Below are 21,300 nucleotides of genomic sequence, written 5' to 3'. Positions count from 1 at the left end.
ACAGATGATGTACTACAGTATATAGACCCCAAATACTTTGTTCCTGTTATAGTTAGGATATTTTCCCCTTCCCAAATCTTATGTTGAAATGTAATCCCCAGTGTTGGAGGTGGGGACTGGTGGGAGGTGTTTGGATCATGGGGACGGATCCCTCATGAGTGGCTTGGGCCATCCCCTTGGTGGGATAAGTGAGCTCTGGGTCTGACTTCACATGAGATCTGGTCATTTAAAAGCATGTGGCATCCCCGCATCCCACACCCTGCGCTCTCTCTCTCTTTTGCTTTTGCCATGTGAAGTGCTTGTTCTTGCTTCACCTTTCTCCATGATTGGAAGTTTCCCCAGGCCTCCCCAGGAGCAGATGCCAGCACTATTTCCTGTGCAGCGTGCAGAACCATGAGCCAATTAAACCTCTTTTCTGAGGTTTACCCAGTCTGAAGTATTTCTTTACAGCAATTCAAGAATGGCCTAATACACCCCTCCTAGACTGGATAAGGACGATGTCACCTTGGGGTGCCCATCTGTAATGCAATCAGGTATCCAGGTACCTTCCCACTCTTCTCATTCCAGTGGCCGTTTGGGCATCCTGGGCCAACCCAAGGACATCTTCCAGTGGCTGTTTGGGCATCCTGGGTGGTAGCAGGTATCTCCATTGCACTCTATTTGCCACCTCACCCTGAAGGAAGGTACAAGGGCCCCTTCAAACGCCATACAAAGACCTTACGGAGTGCCCAGTGTGCAGATTGCCTGGTACAATGTCCAGCCTCCCCAGACCTTCTATCTTCACTTCTATCTTTCTCTTGCAACTTGACCTTCATCTGCTTTGAAATCCCTAATTGACCTGGGTGGGCATGGGCCTTGGGAGGAACTGATGAACATTCTTTTTATTTTCTCACTCACCCCTGCCACAAACATTCTTTAATAGGCTTTAGCCCCTTTATCTCTTCTTTTGTCTTCTTGTCTCAAGGGCCCCACTGCTTCTTTCTTCCTTCCTTCCCTTTCCTTCCTTCCTTCCTTCCTTCCTTCCTTCCTTCCTTCCTTCCTTCCTTCCTTCCTTCCTTCCTTTCTCTCTCTCTGTTTCTTTCTTTCTTCCTCTCTCTCTCTCTCTCTCTCTTTCTTTCGACAGAATCTTGCTCTGTTGCCCAGGCTGGAGTGCAGTGGTGCGATCCCAGCTCACTGCAGCCTCCGCCTCCCTGATTCAAGCAATTCTCCTGCCTCAGCCTCCCAAGTAGCTGGAACTACAGGTGCACGTTGCCATTCCTGGCTAATTTTTGTATCTTTAGTAGAGACAGGGTTTCACCATGTTGGCCAGGCTGGTCTTGATCTCCTGACCTCAGATGATCTGCCTGCCTCAGCCTCCCAAAGTGCTGGGATTACAGGCATAATTAAAGGCCTGCCCCTTTCATTTCAATCTGTTCCTGAGTGTCCCTGATGACCCTGTCCCTCATTGCCTGTCCCAATGGGAAATGCCCAAGACAGGAGGGCAGGGCCTAAGGACAAGCTGCAGGGTTGGGGCATGTCAAAGTTTTTTCTGCTCAGCTGCTTCTCTTTCCCACTCTGCTGTTCCTTACTACTTCAGAGAGAAAATCCCAAAGAGGGTGTTTCTGCGGCTTGGCAAAGGGAGGAGAGAGTTCATGGGTTCTCAGGAATGCTACAGTTAATGCCTCTAATTAACACCCCAGGCGCTTCTGCTACGGCTGCACTGCTGCTTTGTAATCATTTCTCTGCACTCTGCCTCAGACATGCGCTCTGGAACTGTGAGCCATTTGGGAGGTGCAAGAGGATTCCAGGAAATGGCAGCAAGGCCTTAGAGGAGTTAAAGTATGTACTTGGCCAGGACAAAAGTCTGTCTTCATCTAGGCTCTAGGTGCTGACTTCTGTAACAGGGGAGCTGTTAACTTCTTCCTGGGAATCCACCTTCTACCCCACACCCAAAAGCAGAGCACCATCCACTCAGGCCTCCAAGTGCTCCAGGCCTTGTATTCCACCTCTGCCTACTTTGAGCCAGCAACTGATTTCAGCAGGAATTCATTGAGACTGACATCCTCTATGCTCAGCACTGTGTGCCAATAGTATGGCCACACAAGTAGATTTTTTCCTATTTCTCTTTTCTTAGGCTAATGGTTCAGCTCTAAAGATAAGACTTATGTAAGTAAAATAAGCAGAAGATCTATTAACTTCGTATTCAGTTCCTGAAGGAATATAATCAAAGCAATACAGGGAGTCGGTATAAGGTAAAGTCGTGTGTTCAATATGGTAGCCACTAGCCACAAGCACCTATTTAAATGTAAATTAAAGAAAATTAAATGAAATAAAAAATGTAGTTTCTCAGTCATACTAGGCATAGTAGGTGCTCAACAGCCATATGTACCTAGTGGCCACTATACCGGAAAATGCAAAATTAACCTTCTCACTAGAGAAAGTCCTATTGGACAGTATTGGCTTGCAGTAATAGAGGCCAACTTCGGAGTACAGGTGTGGCTCCACCTGGGCCTGGAAATATAGCAGAATTAGATAGAAGAGGAGGGAAAGGGAAAGGGTCTTCCAGGTGGGACAAACGGTGTTCAGAGATTGGAATGAACCTGGCATACTGGGCCAACACTCAGCGGGAGAGGACTAGCTGGAGTAGAACATTCCTTTTGAGGAACTGAGAAAGGCATCATCACTGATTATAACAGGCACAGAGAATGCAACAGAAAAGCCCAACCTCCTCCTCTCAATTCTCAATTGAAATTGAGATTGATGGGATTCCCATAATCCCACCTTTCACATTTACTCCACCCCATCAAGAGGACAGGGTTCTGATTCAACCTTGGGCTTCTGATCTTGGGGGGTGGGAGCTTGGAGTCATAACTAATTATCTGCTCTATTTGAAAACACTGCTGGGACTGGACTGTGTTGGGGACCTGAACCTGCAATCTGTGACCTCCCTCCCCACTCGAGCTGGCCTTTGAACCTGCTTTGTCACTGAGAAATGATGAAAAGCTCAGAAGTCAGACCTACTTGAATTCAATTACTGGCATTTCTACTCACCAACCGAGTGCTCATAGGCAAGTAATTTAACTCCTCCAAACCTCAGTTTACCCATCTACAAAATGGGGATGATAACAGCACTGGCCTCAGAGAATAGTTATGATGGTTCAATAGAATAACAGTTGCAAGGGGCTTGGCATAGTTCACAGCAAAATGAAATGAATAATCTATTCATTATGTTATTCCCCTATCACACTGAGGCTGTTTGCAGGTGCACTGCTGTTATTGTATCTGCTTCCTTCTGAATTAAAAATTTTTTTAATATAATTGAATGCATCGGTTTTTTTTCTCTAATGATTTGTGTTCTTTTTGTCTTATATAAAAAAATTTTCCCTACCTCAAGATCTTAAAGATTGTCACCTATATTTTCTTCTAAAAGTGTTTTAAAGTATATTTTTAATTATAGAATAATATACTTACAAGGTGCACAGATGATAAAAGTATAGCTCCAGGAATTTTCATAAAGTCCACACATCTATGTAAACAGACCCAGATTAAGAAAGAGCATAATCAGAAGCCAGGGAGCGTCACTCAGGCCTCCTTTAGTCACAAGCCCCCTAGCCAGGGTAAGTATTAATCTGACTTCTAATGTAACAATTTAGTGTTTCCTGTTTTTGAACTTTATAAAGGCCTACAGACACAGCATATACTCTTAGGTGTCTGAGTCCTATTTGTGTGATTCGGTCACACTGTGCATATGGCCATAGCTTTTTCATTCTTACAGTTTTACACTTTTCAACTGTATGGATAGACCGCAATTTATTTATCCATTTCACTGTTTTTAGATATTTGAGTAGTTTCCAATTTTTGACTACAATGAACAGTGCTGCAATTGTACGTGCCTTTTGGTGAACATATGTACATATTTCTGTTGGATGTGCAGGCCCAGGAGAGGATCATTCCTTAGTTGTTACCATAGTCTCCAAATGTCATAGCAGGAAGAAGGCTTGGGGTACATCCAGTCTGCCCTGTTTCAGAGAAGGGGAATATGGCCCAGTGTGGACAGTGATCTGCTGAGGCCCTGCAGCTCACATGTGGCAGAACTGGGTATCCCAAGAGCCAGAACCCTAATTTGTCCTGCTTTTCTTCCAGTTCTGTACCGGTACACCCCTGCTCACCTCCTCTAACTCCACAACCTAGGAGCTCCAATTAAGAAAACTGTAGCCCCTTAGGGCTATATTTACAATATTGCTTTCCTTTTTCTTTTCCTTTTTTAGAGACATGGCCTCACTCTGCTGCCCAGGCTGGAGTGCAAGGGCACAATCACAGCTCACTGCAGCCTCAAACTCCTGGGCTTAAGTGATCCTCCCACTTCAGCCTCCTGAGTAGTTCGGACTACAGGCATGTGCCACCATGCCTGGCTAATTTAAAAAAAAATAGATATGTGGGCTCGCTATGTTGCCCAGGCTGGTCTTGAACTCTTGGCCTCAAGCAGTTCTTTCATGTGGGCTTCCCAAAGCACTGGGATTACAGGTGTGAGCCATCACACCCAGCTTAACACGGCTTTCTCAACTCAGCTTCAATTTTCCCTCCTTTTTGGTCAAACGTTCCCTAAAAGCCCAGAATATCTCCATGCCTTTTTGTTTCAAGTCTGCTATGACTATTGTCCTCCATGGTCTTCTCTGAACACCTCCTACTGCCCTGCAACATCTCCTTTTCATTTTCAGCATACCTAGCTTCCTTCCCTAGGGCTCTCTAGCATGTCCGGTATGTGGTATGGACCTGTCTGATAATTCCATTACACTTATAATAAAAGCCCCTGCCCTCACCTGGCTCCTTGGCAGCTGGTGATAATGCATGCATGACCCACCAACCATGGCTCCTTCCATTGGCTATCCTGGACCTCCTTGGATTTATAATGTCCAACTGTATTGCTATAATCCTAGGGTGTGGGAGGCAGCATGGAAAGGGGAGAGATGCTGCAAACCTAGCTGTGGAAGTGACCTGCCTAGGCTGGGCTGGGTCCCCTCCGCCAGGCACTGCTCCGGGGCACTGGCACATCCCACCCAGGGCGGCTCTTTCTTCTGTTCAGTGACTTTGTCAACTTTGGTGCTGCTGAGCCATCAAGACATTACTGTGAGGGCCCACCCCTTTACGTCCTTTAAATGTTAGGCTTCCAAAGAGGCCTTTCCTGACACTCCTAGAGAGATTACACCCCACTCCACTTCCAGCAACCCAATTTCCCTTCCCTTCCTTTTTATTTCTCTTTAACACTTATCACTGCCTTACATACTATATTTTTATTTTATTGCTTGTCTTTTCCCACTAGAATGTAAGCTCCACATAGGCCAAGATTTTGGTCGATTTTGTTTTTTGCTCTATTGCTGCCACTTAGACAGGTGCCTGGCATATTGGAGGACTAAAAAAAATTTTGCTAAATATGGGAATACATTCAGAAGTTATCTAGAATTGGTGTCTCAGTCCTGCTCACCATCCTTTTTAGGTCTTCAAACTCTAAAGCGTTGATCTTACCCTCTTTCTAAGGCTACATGACATTACCTAGATATTTGCCACATAAAAGACCTGCTTGCAAGTGATTTTTATTTGATGAGGGGGGAAATTTCTCCTTTTTTACTGCAACACAAGGTCTGGCATGTGAGTTGCATGGAAGAGGACAATTCAGCTGAATGGTAGGTCAACTTTGGCTAAGCTGGAACAAAACAGCCCCCAAGTTTGACATCCACTGAGTGTTCTGCTGCCAGGTCGGGGCAGGGCTCAGTCATCATTGACTCCCTTGTGTGCCACCGAGCATAGTGCCTGGAACATAACAGGTGCTTAATAAATATTGCCCAATCCAGTCTTTCTCATGTACTTCATTCACTGCTCTTCTCAGTCAGTTGAGTTTTGCAAAGAGATGGTTCTTTCTCCAAGTCGGTACATCTAGACTTGAGGAATCTGAGCTCCTTGGAGAAGGAAAAAGTCGAGTATTGTGGGCTGCATGTGCTATCTACACATTCATTGTCGTATTAAATGGAAGTGAGAATCTCACATGAGCTGGGAATTGTGCTAAGCCCTAAGAATGTAGTGTGGGAACAGGACTGGGATAGGCCCTGCCATCACGGAGCTTGCTGTTGTGGGAGGCTGGCACAGATGACACTCATAAGGTCAGGAGGGCAGGGAGGGCTTCCTTATGGAAGACATTTCACCTGATCCCTGAAGAAGAGTAGAAGATATACAGGTGAACAGTAGGTCAACTTTGGCTGAAGCTGGAACAAAACAGCCCCCAAGTTTGACATCCATGGAGTGTTTTGCTGCCAGGTAGAGGCAAGGCTCAGTCATCTTTGTCTCCCTTGTGGTGCCACTGAGGATAGTGCCTGGAACATAATACATGCTTAATAAATATTGCCCAATCCAGTCTTTCTCATGTACTTCATTCACTGCTTTTGTCAGTCATTTGAGTTTTGGGAAATTGCATAAAGGAATATTTTTCAGCCTTTAAAAAAAGGAGGTCCTGCTATTTGTATCAACATGGATGAACCTACAGGACATTATGCTAAGTAAAATAAGCCAGATACAGATAGAAAAATACTGCATTATCTCTCATTTTATTTGTGGAACCTAGAAAAAAAGAAAAAGTCAAATACACAGAAACAGAATTAAATGGTGGTTATGGCAGGGGGCAGGAGGATTAAGATTTTTTAGAAAATAGTTGCCAACTTGCTGGCCGGGTGTGGTGGCTCATGCCTGTAATCCCAGCACTTTGGGAGGCCGAGGGGGGTGGATCACGAGGTCAGGAGATCGAGACCATCCTGGCTAACATGGTGAAACCCCGTCTCTACTAAAAATACAAAAAATTAACCGGGCGTGGTGGCGTGTGCCTGTAGTCCCAGCTACTCGGGAGGCTGAGGCAGGAGAATGGCGTGAACCTGGGAGATGGAGCTTGCAGTAAGCCGACATCGTGCCACTGCACTCCAGGCTGGGTGACAGAGCGAGACTCCGTCTCAAAAAAAAAAAAAAGAAAAGAAAAGAAAATAGTTGCCAACTCATAAAAATAAAGAGATTTCACACCACCCCCTCCCCCAAATCTGTTAGCATTGGACCTGTGGTTCCTGCTTAAATTTTGCATTATTGGGGCAGAGGTATTGGGGCAGAGGTGGTGTGCAGAGGGGCTCATTTTGAGGACGTGCAATATCCTCAGACTGTGGAACAGGATGTGCAACAGTCCCGAGGCACAAAGGAAGGTGAGAAAGAGGCCCAGAGAAGGTGCACGGATGAAGCGGAGGGTTGGGCAGAGCCTTGCCCAGCACAACAGCTTAAGGTTTTTAGCCTTTGAAAGCCTGTTTGCAGTTTTCTTTTATTGTTTATTTAAGGTGTACAACATGATGTTTTGATATACATAGTGAAAATCTTACATAGTTACCCTTTTTGTGTGCGTGTGTGGCAAGAGCACCTAAAATATATTATTTTAGCAAATTTCCAGTGTACAATATTATAATTGTATTCCTCATGTTGTACATTAATCTCTAAATGTATTTATCCTACATATCTGAAACTGTGTACCCTTTGCCCTAAATATCCTCATTTCCTGCCCCCTGCCGTAACCACCATTTAATGCTGTTTCTATGTATTTAACTTTTTCTTTTTTTCCAGGTTCCACAAATAAAATGAGAGATAATGCAGTATTTTTCTTTCTGTATCTGGCTTATTTTACTTAGCATAATGTCCTGCAGGTTCATCCATGTTGATACAAATAGCAGGACCTCCTTCTCTTTTTTTTTTAAGGCTGAATAATATTCCCTTATGCAATTTCTTTATCCATTTATCTGTCAACAGACAGGAGTTGTTTCCATGTCTTGAGGCCATTTGCAGTTAAAGGGCACTGGAAACTGGTGATTGTGGTGTATAACATGAGATTTTTAATCTATTTCTTTTTTCTTCTTTGCTTTACACCCACATGATTCCAATCCCCTCTAACTTCAAAGGAAGGAAGGAAGGAAGACCTAGTTGGTGACGAGGTCATACAATAGCAGCTTTTTGTTTTGCTCTCTTTCCATTTAAGAGTAGCTCCTCCTTTGTTTGAAGCTGCTGGAAGGTCTCTTTGTGCCAAAGAGCCGGGGGAAGGCATGGGAACAGGTTGTTTTCACAGCTGTGCTGAACTCCAACTCAGAGCTGTCCATCCCACTGCTCACACACTTGGGCAACTCTGGTGAAGAGGGAAAGGATGTAAGTCGTGCCCTCCCACATGTGTTCTGAGCTCATTTGTCTCTGAGCCTCACCCAGGGGCCCCTTAAGCTCTGCCTATTAAGGAGTGAGCCAAGGCTGCAGGAAAGGTGACTCTTTAACATAACAGTAAGGCCTACCCCATGGGCAAATCTACTCTGGTGTCTGCAGGTGCGCCTTGCTTTACACAATAAGGGCATTGACAAAACCCTAGACTGATGGGACCACATGCTGGCCAGGGCCACCACCTCATTTTGTGGAGGAGGAAACTGCTTTCCTCATAAGTTTAGTGAACTAGATGGTCTCCAAAGACTCTTCCAGTTTTGACCGTCTATGGTTTTATGAAGATGTATAGATATCAGATTTGTACAATGCACTGTGGGAGCTCTCCAGGAATAATAGAGCCAACATTTATTGTGCTCTTTCTGTGCTCCAGACAGTGCGGAGTACTTTTCTTGTATTCTTTCTTTTAGTCTTCAGAATAGCCTTCAGAGTCAGGTATCCTTTTTCCCACTTTACAGATGAGGCTTAGAGAGAAAAAAGTGAGTTGCTCAAGATCTTACAGCTACTAAGGTGCAGAACAGGCATTCAAGCCTTGATCTATTTGACACCAAGGCTTGTGGTGTTAAATACTAAGGTAAGGTGAAACTCCTTTCAGTGTCTGTGACCCAATTGCGGATTAAGCTTTGGTCACCTCCAAGAACTGAGAGCTTGCAAAGAGCCAAAAGATGTGCAGTATGCTTTTCACAATCAACACATGAATGAGTCCAGGCATACCAGCTGACAGAGGACTTCAGTATGCAGAGTGCTTTGCTCCACAGGATCTGTTGGCCTGGGATCCAACAGGATCTGTTGGCCTGCAGGTTACCATGGTGCACACTACCAGTTAGCAATTGACTAGGAGAGATGATGTGCTGCACAGCAGCTTAAACTAAACGGCAATTTATGGAAACAAATAAGGCCCAGCTCTTCACACTTGGGAAAGTGAAGGGCTTCAGTTCACAAGTCTGCATGCTGTTCCTACACGTACCCTTTGGGGAGACATGTGCTCTGACGCAACATGCTTTTTTTTTTTTTTTTTTTAAATCTGCAGAGGCCTTGCTGCATCTGCTGCTTATTTTGTGAACTTAGGCCAAAGGCAGGCCCCACAGAGTCCCCACAGCCTCCTGCTCACCCTGCTGCTTCCCTCACAAGCCCTGCAAGCCTGCAAAGATCTCAGTTGCCAACCAATATCTGTCTGTCTGGTGTCTATCTCTCTCCCTCTCTCTTTAACCGGGACCAGGTGGGGTGGGGGTACTTCTACAGAGAGCAAATGCATAAACACCTCATATATGTCTCAATTATCTGGAATAAGGGTCCCAAATTAAAATACTTTCAGGAACTAGGCAGGTGACATGATAAGAGAGGTCCACTGGATGGGTACTGGGAGGTACTGTTCAACTCTAGCCTGTTGCTTGCAAAATTTAAGCAGGAACCACAGGTCCAATGCTAACAGATTTTTGGGGGGGCGGGGTGAAATCTCTTCATTTTTTTTTTTTTTTTTGAAATGGAGTCTCGCTCTGTCGCCCAGGCTGGAGTGCAGTGGCTTGATCTCTGCTCACCGCAATCTCCACTTCCCGGGTTCACGCCATTCTCCTGCCTCAGCCTCCCGAGTAGCTGGGACTACAGGCGCCCGCCACCACGCCTGGTTAATTTTTTGTATTTTTAGTAGAGACGGGGTTTCACCATGTTAGCCAGGATGGTCTCGATCTCCTGACCTCGTGATCCACCCCCCTCGGCCTCCCAAAGTGCTGGGGTTACAAGCTCGAGCCACCGTGCCTGGCCGAAATTTCTTCATTTTTATGAGTTGGCAACTATTTTCTAAAAAATCTTAAAATACCTTGTAGGGTAAGCTAAATACATCTATGGGCTAGAATCAGCCCATGGTACCCGGAATCACCTAATTCTCCACTCTGTTGTATGTATGAATGCAGCCCTTGCTCTTGGAATTATAATTGCCCCAGTGTTTGCTAAGCACAGCTGGCTGAGAGACTATAGGGTGAACTGATCAGAGGAATAGAGGGGAATCAGAAGACCTGGGTTTCAGTCTTGTTCTCTAATAAGCAGCTGTGTGGCCTTGCTCACATGAATCTCGGTTTGGTTAGAGCATCTTTATGTATAAAATGAAGGCATTGATGAAGGAATCCTTAGGGCCCCTTCTAGTTCCAAATTTCCACGTCTATGCCTTTAAATGATTGAATTACTTTATTTTGTTTGTGTCTAAAATACCTAGGCTAGATACTTAGAGACTTTAGCTTAAGTAGCACTGTGGTAACAATTCTGATTTACAAGAGTGAAGGGACCCTTGAAGTGTGATTTTTCCAACGGAGTCCTTAACAGGAGAGGCTAAAGAAGGGTTCACTCTAAAATTAAATGCCACTCCACTTCCCCAATGGCAAAAGCAATTAGGAATTTCATTTGAAATCTGGGGACAGTTGATGGAAAAAAGAAAACAAATATATTAATAAAGAGTAATAAGAATAGGCATTGCTGGTGGGAAAGGTGCAGCCACTTTAAAAAAAACAGTTCATCAGTTATTCAAAATGTTAGGCATAGAGTTACCCTATGACTCAGAAATTCCATCCTAGGTATTTATCCAAGAAAAATGAAATCTACCTACAAAAAAACTTATGCACAAATGTTCTCACAGCATTATTCATAACAGCCAAGAAGTAGAAACAACCTAAAAGTCCATTTGAATGGATAAGTAAAATGTGGTACATTCATACAGTGGAATATTATTCTGCAAAAAAGGAATGAAGTATTGATGAATGCTACATTACAGATGAATCTTGAGAACACTATGATAAGTGAAAGAGGCCAGTCACAGAGCATGATATGTTGTAGGATTTCATTTATCTGAAATGCTTAGAAGAGGCAACTCTATAGAGATAGAAAGCCCATTAGTGGTTGCCTGTGGCTGGGGAGGATGGGAGGAAAGAAGAGTGATGCTAAAGGATATGAGATTTCTTTTTGGGGTGATAAAAATGTCCTAAAATTGGCTGGGCACACTGGCTCATGACTGTAATCCCAGCACTTTGGGAGGCCAAGGCAGGAAGATCACCTGAGGTCAGGAGTTTGAGACCAGCCTGGCCAACATGGTGAAAACCCGTCTCTACTAAAAATACAAAAATTAGCCGGGCATGGTGGCAGATGCTTGTAATCCCAGCACTTTGGGAGGCCAAGGCAGGAAGATCACCTGAGGTCAGGAGTTTGAGACCAGCCTGGCCAACATGGTGAAAACCCGTCTCTACTAAAAATACAAAAATTAGCTGGGCATGGTGGCAGACGCTTGTAATCCCAGCACTTTGGGAGGCCAAGGCAGGAAGATCACCTGAGGTCAGGAGTTTGAGACCAGCCTGGCCAACATGGTGAAAACCCGTCTCTACTAAAAATACAAAAATTAGCCGGGCATGGTGGCAGACGCTTGTAATCCCAGCTACTTGGGAGGCTGAGGCAGGAGAATCGCTTGAACCCGGGAGGCAGAGGTTGCAGTGAGCCGAGATCACACCACTGCACTCCAGTCTGGGCAACAGAGTGAGACTCTGTCGCAAAACAAACAAACAAAAAAAACAAAACCCTAAAAGTGCCTGTGGGGATGGTTGTAAAACTCTGAATATAATAAAAGACATGAATTGGACACTTTAAAGAGGCAAATTGAATGGTAATGAGAACTAATATCTCAATAAAGCTGTTTAAAAAAGAAAAAATAAGGGTAAAAAGGTTATTAAATTGAAGGAGTAGATGAATAAAACATTAAACAAAGGTTAATGAGAAACTAAGGAAAAGAATATATATGACTAGGTTATATTACTAAGATATCTTTTAGAACTACTCATTGTATTTTGAGAAGGGTCTGCTTTTAGCAGGCAAATTGTGATCAGGGAAAGGGATGATTAACAATAATAAATAGTGATTTTCATTCTTGGATATGGTCCTAGGCACTAATTGTTTTTCTGAGTATTTTTATGCACTGTTTTGCAGCTCAGGCAGCCTGTTACTCTGTTTTTCAGCTCCAATTGTTTGAGTTTGGCAGATTTGAGTTAGTAATGAGGATGCATTATGGCAAGGGACACTCATGACATCAGTACACACAGGGCTGCCAGAATTCTGGGGGCTCTGCCAAGCCCCAGTGAGTTGCCCCATGCCTTGCAAAATCCAAATTGCAAAACAAGAAGAGTGAGGACTTGCTAGCTGGTGTTAAGTTTGGGGGATTCTATGTTTAGGTGCGAAAGGTGAAACCATTCTGACAAGAAGTAGTTACCTTAGCTTAATTGCAAGGGCAATTTCAGTGAAGTTGAAATCCAGGCCATGTTTGTCAGATTCTCCAGGAGGAGGAGTCACAAATTTGGACATCAATAGTGGTCTGGCAGGTAAAGTAGAACAGTGTAAGTGGTTAAATGGAGGGCTCTCTGTCCCATTTCATGGGGCCAGTCCCTGCGCTGTTCATGTTCCTTGTTACTGTATAGAAGGAAAGACCAGTATTGCCAAACCAACCTTCTGATTTTTCAAAAGAGACCGAAGACACAGATTTTTATTTTTATTTTTATTTTTTATTTTATTTTATTTTGAGACGGAGTTTCACTCTTGTGTCCCAGGCTGGAGTGCAATGGCGCGATCTGCACTCACTGCAACCTCCGCCTCCCAGGTTCAAGCGATTCTCCTGCCTTAGCTTTCCTGAGTAGCTGGGATTACAGGCAGGTGCCACCACACCCGGCTAATTTTGTATTTTTAGTAGAGATGGGGTTTCTTCATGTTGTTCAGGCTGGTCTCGAACTCCTGACCTCAGATGATCCGTCCGCCTCATCCTCCTAAAGTGCTGGGATTACAGGCGTGAGCCACCGCGCCCGTCACGGATTTTTAAATAGTGAAATCTTCCTCTTTGAATGTTTCCATCTAATTAGAATTTTAAAAGAAATGGAATAGCCCATAGATTGGGAGAAAGTATTTGCATATTATATAATTGATAAGGGACTTGCATCTAGAATATATAAAGAACGCTTACAACTCAATAATCAAAAAAACCTAATAACCCAATTTAAAATGGGAAAGGGATCTGACTAAACATTTCTCCAACAAAGACATATAGATGGTGAATAAACACATGAAAAGAGGCTCAACATCGTTAGCATCAGGGAAACGGAAATTGAAACCACAATACTACTTGAAATAATACTTCATATCCACTAGGATGGCTGGAATTGAAAAAAAGAAAACAAGTATGGATGAGGATGTGAAGTTGGAACCCCCAAACAGTGCTGCTGGGAATGGTGTAGCCACTTTGGAAAACAGTCCAAAAGTTTCCCACAAGGGGTTAAACAAAAAGTGACCATATGACTCCGTATTTTCTCTCCTAGGTATATACTCAAGATAAATGAAAACACATGTCCACACAAAAGCTTGCTCATGAATTGTCATAGAAACATTCTTCACAATATCCCAAAGTGGAAGCAACCCAAATGTCCATCAACTGATGAATGGATAAACAAAGTAATATTCTGTACGATGGAATTTTAATTGGCATATTTGGTAATAAAAAGGAATCAAGTACTGATACATCCTACAACATGGATACATCTTGAAAATGCTATGCTAAATGAAAGAGGTCAGTCACAAAAGACCAGATATTAAATGATACCATTTTTATGAAATGTCCAGAGAGGCAAATCTATAGAGACAGAAAGTACATTAGCAGTTGCCTAGGGTGGAGAGGACGGGGGGAAATGGGGAGTGACTGCCCTAGGGTATGAATTTCTTTTTGGAGTGATGAAATGTTCTAAAATTGTGGTGATGCTTGCACAATTCTATGCATATAGTAAAAACCATTGAATTGCACACTTTAAATTGGCTCTGTGTATAGCACTGAATTGTATTCCAATAAAGCTGTTATTAAAAAGAGAATGTAGTGCTGAGCATAGTGTAATCCCAGCACTTTGGAAGGCTGAGGTGGGTGGATCACCTGAAATTAGGAGTTTAAAACCAGCCTGGCCAACATGCCGAAACCCCGTCTCTACTAAAAAATACAAAAATTAGCCTGGCGTGGTGGCACACTCCTGTAGTCCCAACTACTCGGGAGGCTGAGGCAGGAGGATCGCTTGAACCTTGGAGGTGGAGGTTGTGGTGAGCTGAGATCATGCCACTGCACTCCAGCCTGGACAACATAGTGAGACTGTCTCTGACTCTGTCAAAAAAAAAAAAAAAAAGAAAAGAAAAGAAAAAATATATACTCAGGGTCAAAGAAAACATATGGGATTTGATTACTGCATAGTCAGACTGGAAGGCATTTGTCAAGCCCAACACCTTAAGAAACCAGAAGAAAGGGTGCTCTGCCAGTTCTATAGTCACACATTTATTTAGCGGCAGAAACAGAGTCAGAATTTGTCTCTTGACCTTGACCTCTAGGCTGTGCTGCCCCTCTCCAAAGCCCAGTTTTGAAGACATAGCTTGGAAGGGATTGTGAGAAGTCAACATCATGAACAGCTGGATATACTCTCTTCCCTTTCCCATATTTTGCAAAGGTCCCCCAAAGGCTTCTTGAGGAGGGGATAAATTATGGTAAAAAGGAATACTCCTTAAAGGAAGAGACTGCCATAGAGCTTCCTTGAGTCTTTTCCCTCATAGGGTGGGAGGGTCTGTGTGTTTCAAAGAACACTTACTCTGTATGTTTCTAATTCATTTGCACTTAGCTCATCAATATGTTGTTTGTGCAAGAAACATTTGATGTTCAAGAAACCCTCTGGGCCTCTTAAAGGGCTTTTTAAAAAATTTGAGCCAGAGAATTGAACTTTGCCAAGAGTAAATGGAACTCAGATATCAAAAGGTCTGAGTTCAGTTTTCATTGAATACAAAGGGTGAGTAGATTCTGAACTGAGCCAAATGCATTCTCCCACCCTTAATTTACAGTACATTGTTTTGGCAGACTCTACAATCCTGAAAGTTGGCTTGTCTTCTCCCATTCCTTTCTAGGGTGCAACCTCAAGCCTATCTTTTAGTTAACTTTACAAAAAATAAGGCCATGTTATAATGATTTATGAGAGCTTCACTCATCACTGTTCTTGTAACTATCAATTTTATTAGAACAAACTGAAATGTTTGAAAAGGTTAAAACTTTCCTCTAAAGCTATAAGTTTGTTTGATCTCCTACAGGGATTTCTATTTTTTTTAGTCCTCTCATCTGGGAGTTTATCAAGAGATGTTGCTCCTGTTTCAATAAGTGGTCAGGTCATCAACCAATTATCAAATTGAATACTAGAGGGCTACTATTACTTGTAGTGCTTGGATTTGGAGTACAAAACGAGTTCCTTTGCTCTGCCTTCCAAGGAGTAAGGGCCAGAGAAATTATTAGTACTTTGAGTTTCTTGTTAATAAAAAAAATCTCAAAAAAATGGCAAAATTAAAATCAGCCCAAGTTCTGCCACCTCAAGATATGCACTAAGATTTTGTGGATCACTTTCCTTTTATTCTAAAAAAGTACTTACGCTGGGTGTAATGGCTCGTGCCTATAATCCTAACACTTTGGGAGGCTGAGGCGGGAGGATTGCTTGAGCCCAGGAGTTTGAGACCAAGGCTGGGCAACATAGGGAGACCCTATTTCTACCAAAGGAAAAAAAATTAGCTGGGTGTGGTGGTGTGTGCCTATGGTCCCAGCTATTCAGAAGGTTAAGGTGGGAGGATTGCTTGAGCCTGGGAGGTCGAGGCTGCAGTGAGCTGTGATCACACCACTGCACTCCAGCCTGGGTGACAGAACAAGACCCTGTCTCTCCCTCCCAAAAGACTCTGTATCTATATATCTATATCAGTATACATAGTTATGGATATGTTATAAAAATGGGATATTGGCCAGGCACAGTGGCTCATGCCTGTAATCCCAGCATTTTGGGAGGCCGAGGTGGGCAGATCACAAGGTCAGGAGATCGAGACCATCCTGGCTAACACGGTGAAACCCCGTCTCTACTACAAATACAAAAAATTAGCCAGGTGTGGTGGCGGGAGCCTGTAGTCCCAGCTAGTCGGGAGGCTGAGGCAGGAGATTGGTGTGAACCCAGGAGGCGGAGCTTGCAGTGAGCCGAGACTGTGCCACTGCACTCCAGCCTGAGTGACAGAGCAAGACTCTGTCTCAAAAAACAAAAAAACAAAAACAAAAAAAGGGATATTATATTGTTTTATAATTTACTTTTTCCCTTTGTTAGTTCGTGATTGTCTACATTAATAAAATGATATCTACTCATGCATAAAATTCAATTGTACAGATGGTTACTTAAGTAAAGTCCAGTGGGACATCTGGTTTAAGGTGTCGCGGGATGCAGCACTCAAATAATGTTCTGAGGTCTGCTTCTCCCCTTTCTATTTGCTGTGTCTTCTGCTGCCTTGGTGCCATTCACATGTTGCACATAGAGGCAGCAGTTCGAGTATATGCATCCAGGATCTTGGCTGGCAGAAGAAAGCAAGACTCTATTCCCATAGCAATATCTGATCCTATCATTGTAGCTTATGCCTGGGTTATATGATACACTCTTGGAATCCAAGTGTTGCACTAGGATAACATACATTGAGAATGGGGAAAGCAGGGAAGTAGGGAGAGGTGGGCCCCAGAGGGAATTGGGAGGATGGTTATCAGAAGGAGAATGAATGAATATCGGGTGGCCCAAAACACAGGTCCACAATCTATACACGGACATTTGGAACTTGTTTTGTATTGGTTTCCTAGGGCTTTGGTAACAAAGCAACACAAACTGGGTGATTTGAAAACAAATTTGTTGTCTCATTGTTCTGGAGGGCTGGAAGTCCAAGATCAAGATACCCACAGGGTTAGTTCACTCCGAGGGCTGTGAGGGAGAATCTGTTCCATGGCTCTGTCCTAGCTTTCGGCAGTCCTGGTGTTTGTGGCTTGTAGATGTATCGTCCTGATCTCTGCTTTCGTGTTCACATGGTGTTCTTCCTGTGTGCACAGTGTGATTTCTTTTTCTGTTTTAAATAAAGACACGTCATATTGGATTAGGGATCCTTCCTACTCTAATATGACTGCATTTTAATTAATTACATCTGCACTGATCCTATTGCCAAATAAGATCACATTCGAAAGTACTAGGGGTTAGAGCTTCAACATATGAATTTTTGAGGTCACAATTCAACCCAACATATTTCCACGCATTTAATATTTCTGGCTACATCTAAGACCCACCCGGTCTGGGTGTGAATGCCAAAACCAGCTGTCTCCCTCTTTCTGCTGTGTGGGCTAGGAGACTGGATGAGGCCGCCTCTAGGGTCCCTTCCAGATAATTTCGCGATTAAGTGTCAGGCTAAGAATCCATCCTGCTGTCTGAATGTATGTTACAGTACCACCACTTACTAGCTCAGGGACTTTGGGCAAGGGGCTTAACCTCTGCAAATTTCAGTCTCCTCAACCAGTAAAATGAGGATAAGAGTCCTTCACCCATTGGTTTGTTGTGGGTTAGACACATAACCTTCAATAAATGTCAGGCAGTGTGACTGTTCCACTTCTTTGAGGATGCAAGGACTGTAGAGCCAGGAGAAGAACCTATATAACTCCTAGTGTTCTCATTCTCTCATGGTAATTCAGTGCTATAACTTCTCCGGAGGTTCTCTTGTTAGAACTTCAAGAGGGAGGCCGGGCACAGTGGGTCATGCCTGTAATCCCAGCACTTTGGAAGGTCGAGGCCAAGGAGTTCAAGACCAGCCTGACCAACATGGTGAAACTCCGTCTCTACTAAATACAAAAAATTAGCCGGGTGTGGTGGTGCATGCCTGTAATCCCACCTACTTAGGAGGCTGAGGCAGGAGAATTGCTTGAAGCCGGGAGGCAGAGGTTGCAGTGAGCTGAGATTGTGCCATTGTACTCCAGCCTGGGCAAAAAGAGCAAAACTCCATCTCAAAAAACAAACAAACAAAAAAACTTCAAGAGGGGAAAGGGTTCCTTTTTTTATCTTGCAAACAGGAACTCAAATCCAGCTCAGGGAATGCAAGGTATTTCTCTCTCTCCCCTGAAGCTGGATGCCATAAATTCTGAGCCAACTCCTTTTCTTTTAGGCAATGTGATTATTAAATACCTGTCCCCCTTAAGTTTCACTTATCTCTCTCTCTCTTACCTCGTTTTCTCTTATAACTTGATTTTTCCCACCAGCTTTCAGATGTGGGCTGGAACCAGTATTTTATTTACAATCTCTCTGTTTTTGGCTTCATAAATTTGGGGAAATGCAACAGATGTGTGCTGCTTTCCCAGGAAGCACATCTTTAGTTTTTTCATGCTTTAACTACACAGTCTAATTCGGCTTGCCTAAATGCTTATTCAATAACGACTTTGAGTTCTTGCAGGTAGCAGAACCTAGCTGATACAGGTATATTAGGCCTTACACCAAGGTCAAAGCAGGAGGAGGTGCCAATCACCTTTAAAAAAATGTGGTCACTTTCATTTAGTGCCAGGTGTTGTTCTAAGCACCAGGGATATAACAATGAACAAGAGAGCCACCATCCCTGCTTTTGAGGAGTGCACATTCTGAAACATTCATTTCTGCAGAAAATATATAACGAGAACTTATGACATGTTAGGTATTGTTCATCATTAAACAAAACAGAAACAATCTGCACTGATGGTTATGTTGTGTGCGTGGGTGGTGGCAGGAGAAGGGGAAGAATACAGTACACATAAGTACATTAAAAGAATCCTGTTAAAAGGTGGTAAGTGCTATGGAAAAAACGAAGTAGGGTAAGGCGGATTAGGAATATTGGAATGATTTACAAATTTAAATAGGATGGTCAGGGTAGGTGATACTTGAACAAAGACTTGAAGGAAAATGAGGAACGAAACCTCAATATTTGGGGGATGAGGAAGTCCAAAAGCCCTGGGACATGAGTGTACCCTGCTTTTTCAAGGAGAGCCAGGAGGCCATTTCAGCTGAAGAAGAGTGAGGAAGGTGAGAACAGGAGGAAATGTGGCTGGGGGTAGATCAAATGGAGCTTTTATCCTGCGTGAAACGAGGAATTAATGGAAAGTGCTGAGCAAAGAAGTGACTTGGTGTCACGCTTCAAAGGACTGGTCTGGCGGCTTTGTTCAGGCTGGACTGTGCAGGTGCGGGATGGTGAGGGGATATTTGGGGGGCTGCTGTAACCACACGGGTGGGGTGGTACAACCCTCTGATGCACATCAGAGGGTAGGAGGTGGAGGTGGTGTGACACGGCCAGATTAGGGGTCTATTTTGGAGGCAGGGCCAACAAGATTTTGCTGGCAGATTAGATGTGGGGTGTGAAAGAGAAGAGGCAGGGAGGATTCCTAAATTTTTGCCTCTTAAGAATAGAGTAGCCATTGATTGAGATGGCAAAGAAGACTGGTGGAGAACGTTTTTGCTTTGCTTCGGTGCATTGGGAGTTCCAGGAGTTCCGTTTGGACGTTAAGTTTGAAGGGGCTATTTACTATCCAAGCGGAGCGGAGAGCTGGATTTTGAAGCTCTCTGGGAACATACTTTTGGGGACATTTCTAAAGCTTGAGACCCTGTTCCAAAGCCTCGAAGACCAGGTCGAGGTTCTTCCGGAGCCGGCCACGTCCCTCTCTTCTCAGCCCTCCTAAATTAAGCCGGAAAATCCCTGGGACAGTAGCCCCTTTATTCGGCAAAGCCCTTTTTCCTCTTTGAGGAATGACGACAAAAACGAACAAAAATGAAGACACTCAGCAGCACTGCGTCCTTTCCCCGCTCGCTGCAGGGAGAGGCAATGCGGACTGGTGTGGAAGAGCAGGCCCCGCTCTGGGCCGCAGGCGCTGCGGCCGCGAACCCCAGCTCCAGGAGTGTGGGCGGGGCCTGCGTGTGGGCGGGGCCGCGGCGCCAGCGCCCGCCACGGGCGAGGGCGTGGCCGACCCGGCGCTAGCCCGCCCGCCCGCCCGCTCTCGCGCCTTCTTCGCGCCGGCCCTTCCGCGGGTGATCAGCTGGTCTGCGCTCCCCTGACGTGGGCTGGGGCACGTCACCGCCGAATGGCAGCCTCCAGAAAGCCACCGCGAGTAAGGTGAGGGCACTCCGCCGGGAGCCGGCGTCCGGGCAGCGTGCAGCCCTCGCTGCGCGGCCGCGCGTGTTGCACCTCGGCGGGCTGGGACGCGCGGGTGAGGAGCCCGGCCTGCCGCAGTCTGGCGAGGGCCGCGCTCGCCGGAGCCCCGGAACAGGAGCCGGGGGAGGGGGTCCATGAGGCCGGGCGAGATCCGGTTCGTTTCCGGAGGGTCGGTGGGCACGGGGCGGCCCGAGTCTGGTTCCTGGACGCGTGTGCCCGCGGAACTGCTGCACTCGGCCTGAGGGGGCGGCGGCCGTCACAGTTCCTGGCCCGCGGGAAGGCCCCGCTCTTGGAGGAAGTTGGCCCCTCTTCGTGTCTGGGGAGGTGGGCGAGGCTCTGCCCTCGCTTCTGTTACCCAGGAATCTAAACCTCAAGTTACAATCTCGACAATACTGACTCCTGCAATTCACTCTACTGATCTGTCACCGCCACAAGGATAGACGGTCGCGGGCCCCTCCCCACCCAAATGGTTTCAGAGGCTGTGTAAGGGAATATTTTGGTATAATCTCCAGGAAAATCCCCCCAGTAGCCTGCCCTGGGCTCTCCTTGGGCATAGGAGGATGAGACAGATAATTTCCCGGCCTCAAGTTAAACATGTTTTAGTTTATTCCCCTGCCATAACCAGGACGTACTTATCAGAGCCTCTGATAAAGTGGGAGACGGAGAGAGGTGTTCAGAGTTCATGGAGGCCACAGGCCAGACTCCCTGGCCATCCCCAAGGGGTCACCCACCTGCTAACCACTTGAGACATGAATGCACTCACTTTGCAGCATGGCCAGGCTTTCTTGCTGAACACAGACCATGGCTCCTGCTTGTGTTTGTGAGTAGGGGGGTCCCAAACCTACCTTGACCTGGATTTGCCGTTGCCACAGCTTGTTAAGGGTGAGCAGAAAACCAGACCCACCCTGTGGAAGTATGTGGGAGGGGTGGAGAACTTCCATCTGGAAGGAGCTTCCTGTAAGTGAAGTGCTGGAAATGGAGTCAGGCAAGTGGATAATGATGAGTTAGGCTGTAGGCCTC

At 45.0% G+C, this 21,300-nt stretch overlaps 1 protein-coding gene and 1 long non-coding RNA gene across 6 annotated transcripts in view; one reads left to right on the top strand and one right to left on the bottom strand.

Moving 5' to 3' along the window:
* Positions 1 to 16,966: 16,966 nt before the first annotated feature.
* LOC134807205 (uncharacterized) lies at positions 16,967 to 20,062 on the bottom strand. Its single transcript, XR_010147013.1, has 2 exons — positions 18,336 to 20,062; positions 16,967 to 17,193 (listed from the first exon to the last, which is right to left on the bottom strand). It is a non-coding gene; the product is annotated as an uncharacterized LOC134807205 (long non-coding RNA).
* XPNPEP1 (X-prolyl aminopeptidase 1) overlaps positions 20,052 to 21,300 on the top strand; it is a 58,880-nt gene continuing 57,631 nt past the window's right edge. Inside the window, exon 1 of one of the 5 annotated variants that reach the window (XM_009459175.4) lies at positions 20,052 to 20,241. In XM_009459175.4, coding sequence (XP_009457450.1) covers positions 20,210 to 20,241 — 32 coding nt within the window. In that variant the 5' untranslated portion in view covers positions 20,052 to 20,209. 5 annotated transcript variants of the gene reach the window in all.

This window comes from Pan troglodytes, chromosome 8 (genome assembly GCF_028858775.2).
Source record: "Pan troglodytes isolate AG18354 chromosome 8, NHGRI_mPanTro3-v2.0_pri, whole genome shotgun sequence".
In the NCBI taxonomy this organism is placed as follows: domain Eukaryota; kingdom Metazoa; phylum Chordata; class Mammalia; order Primates; family Hominidae; genus Pan; species Pan troglodytes.
This window is presented reverse-complemented; position numbering and strand designations above follow the sequence as displayed.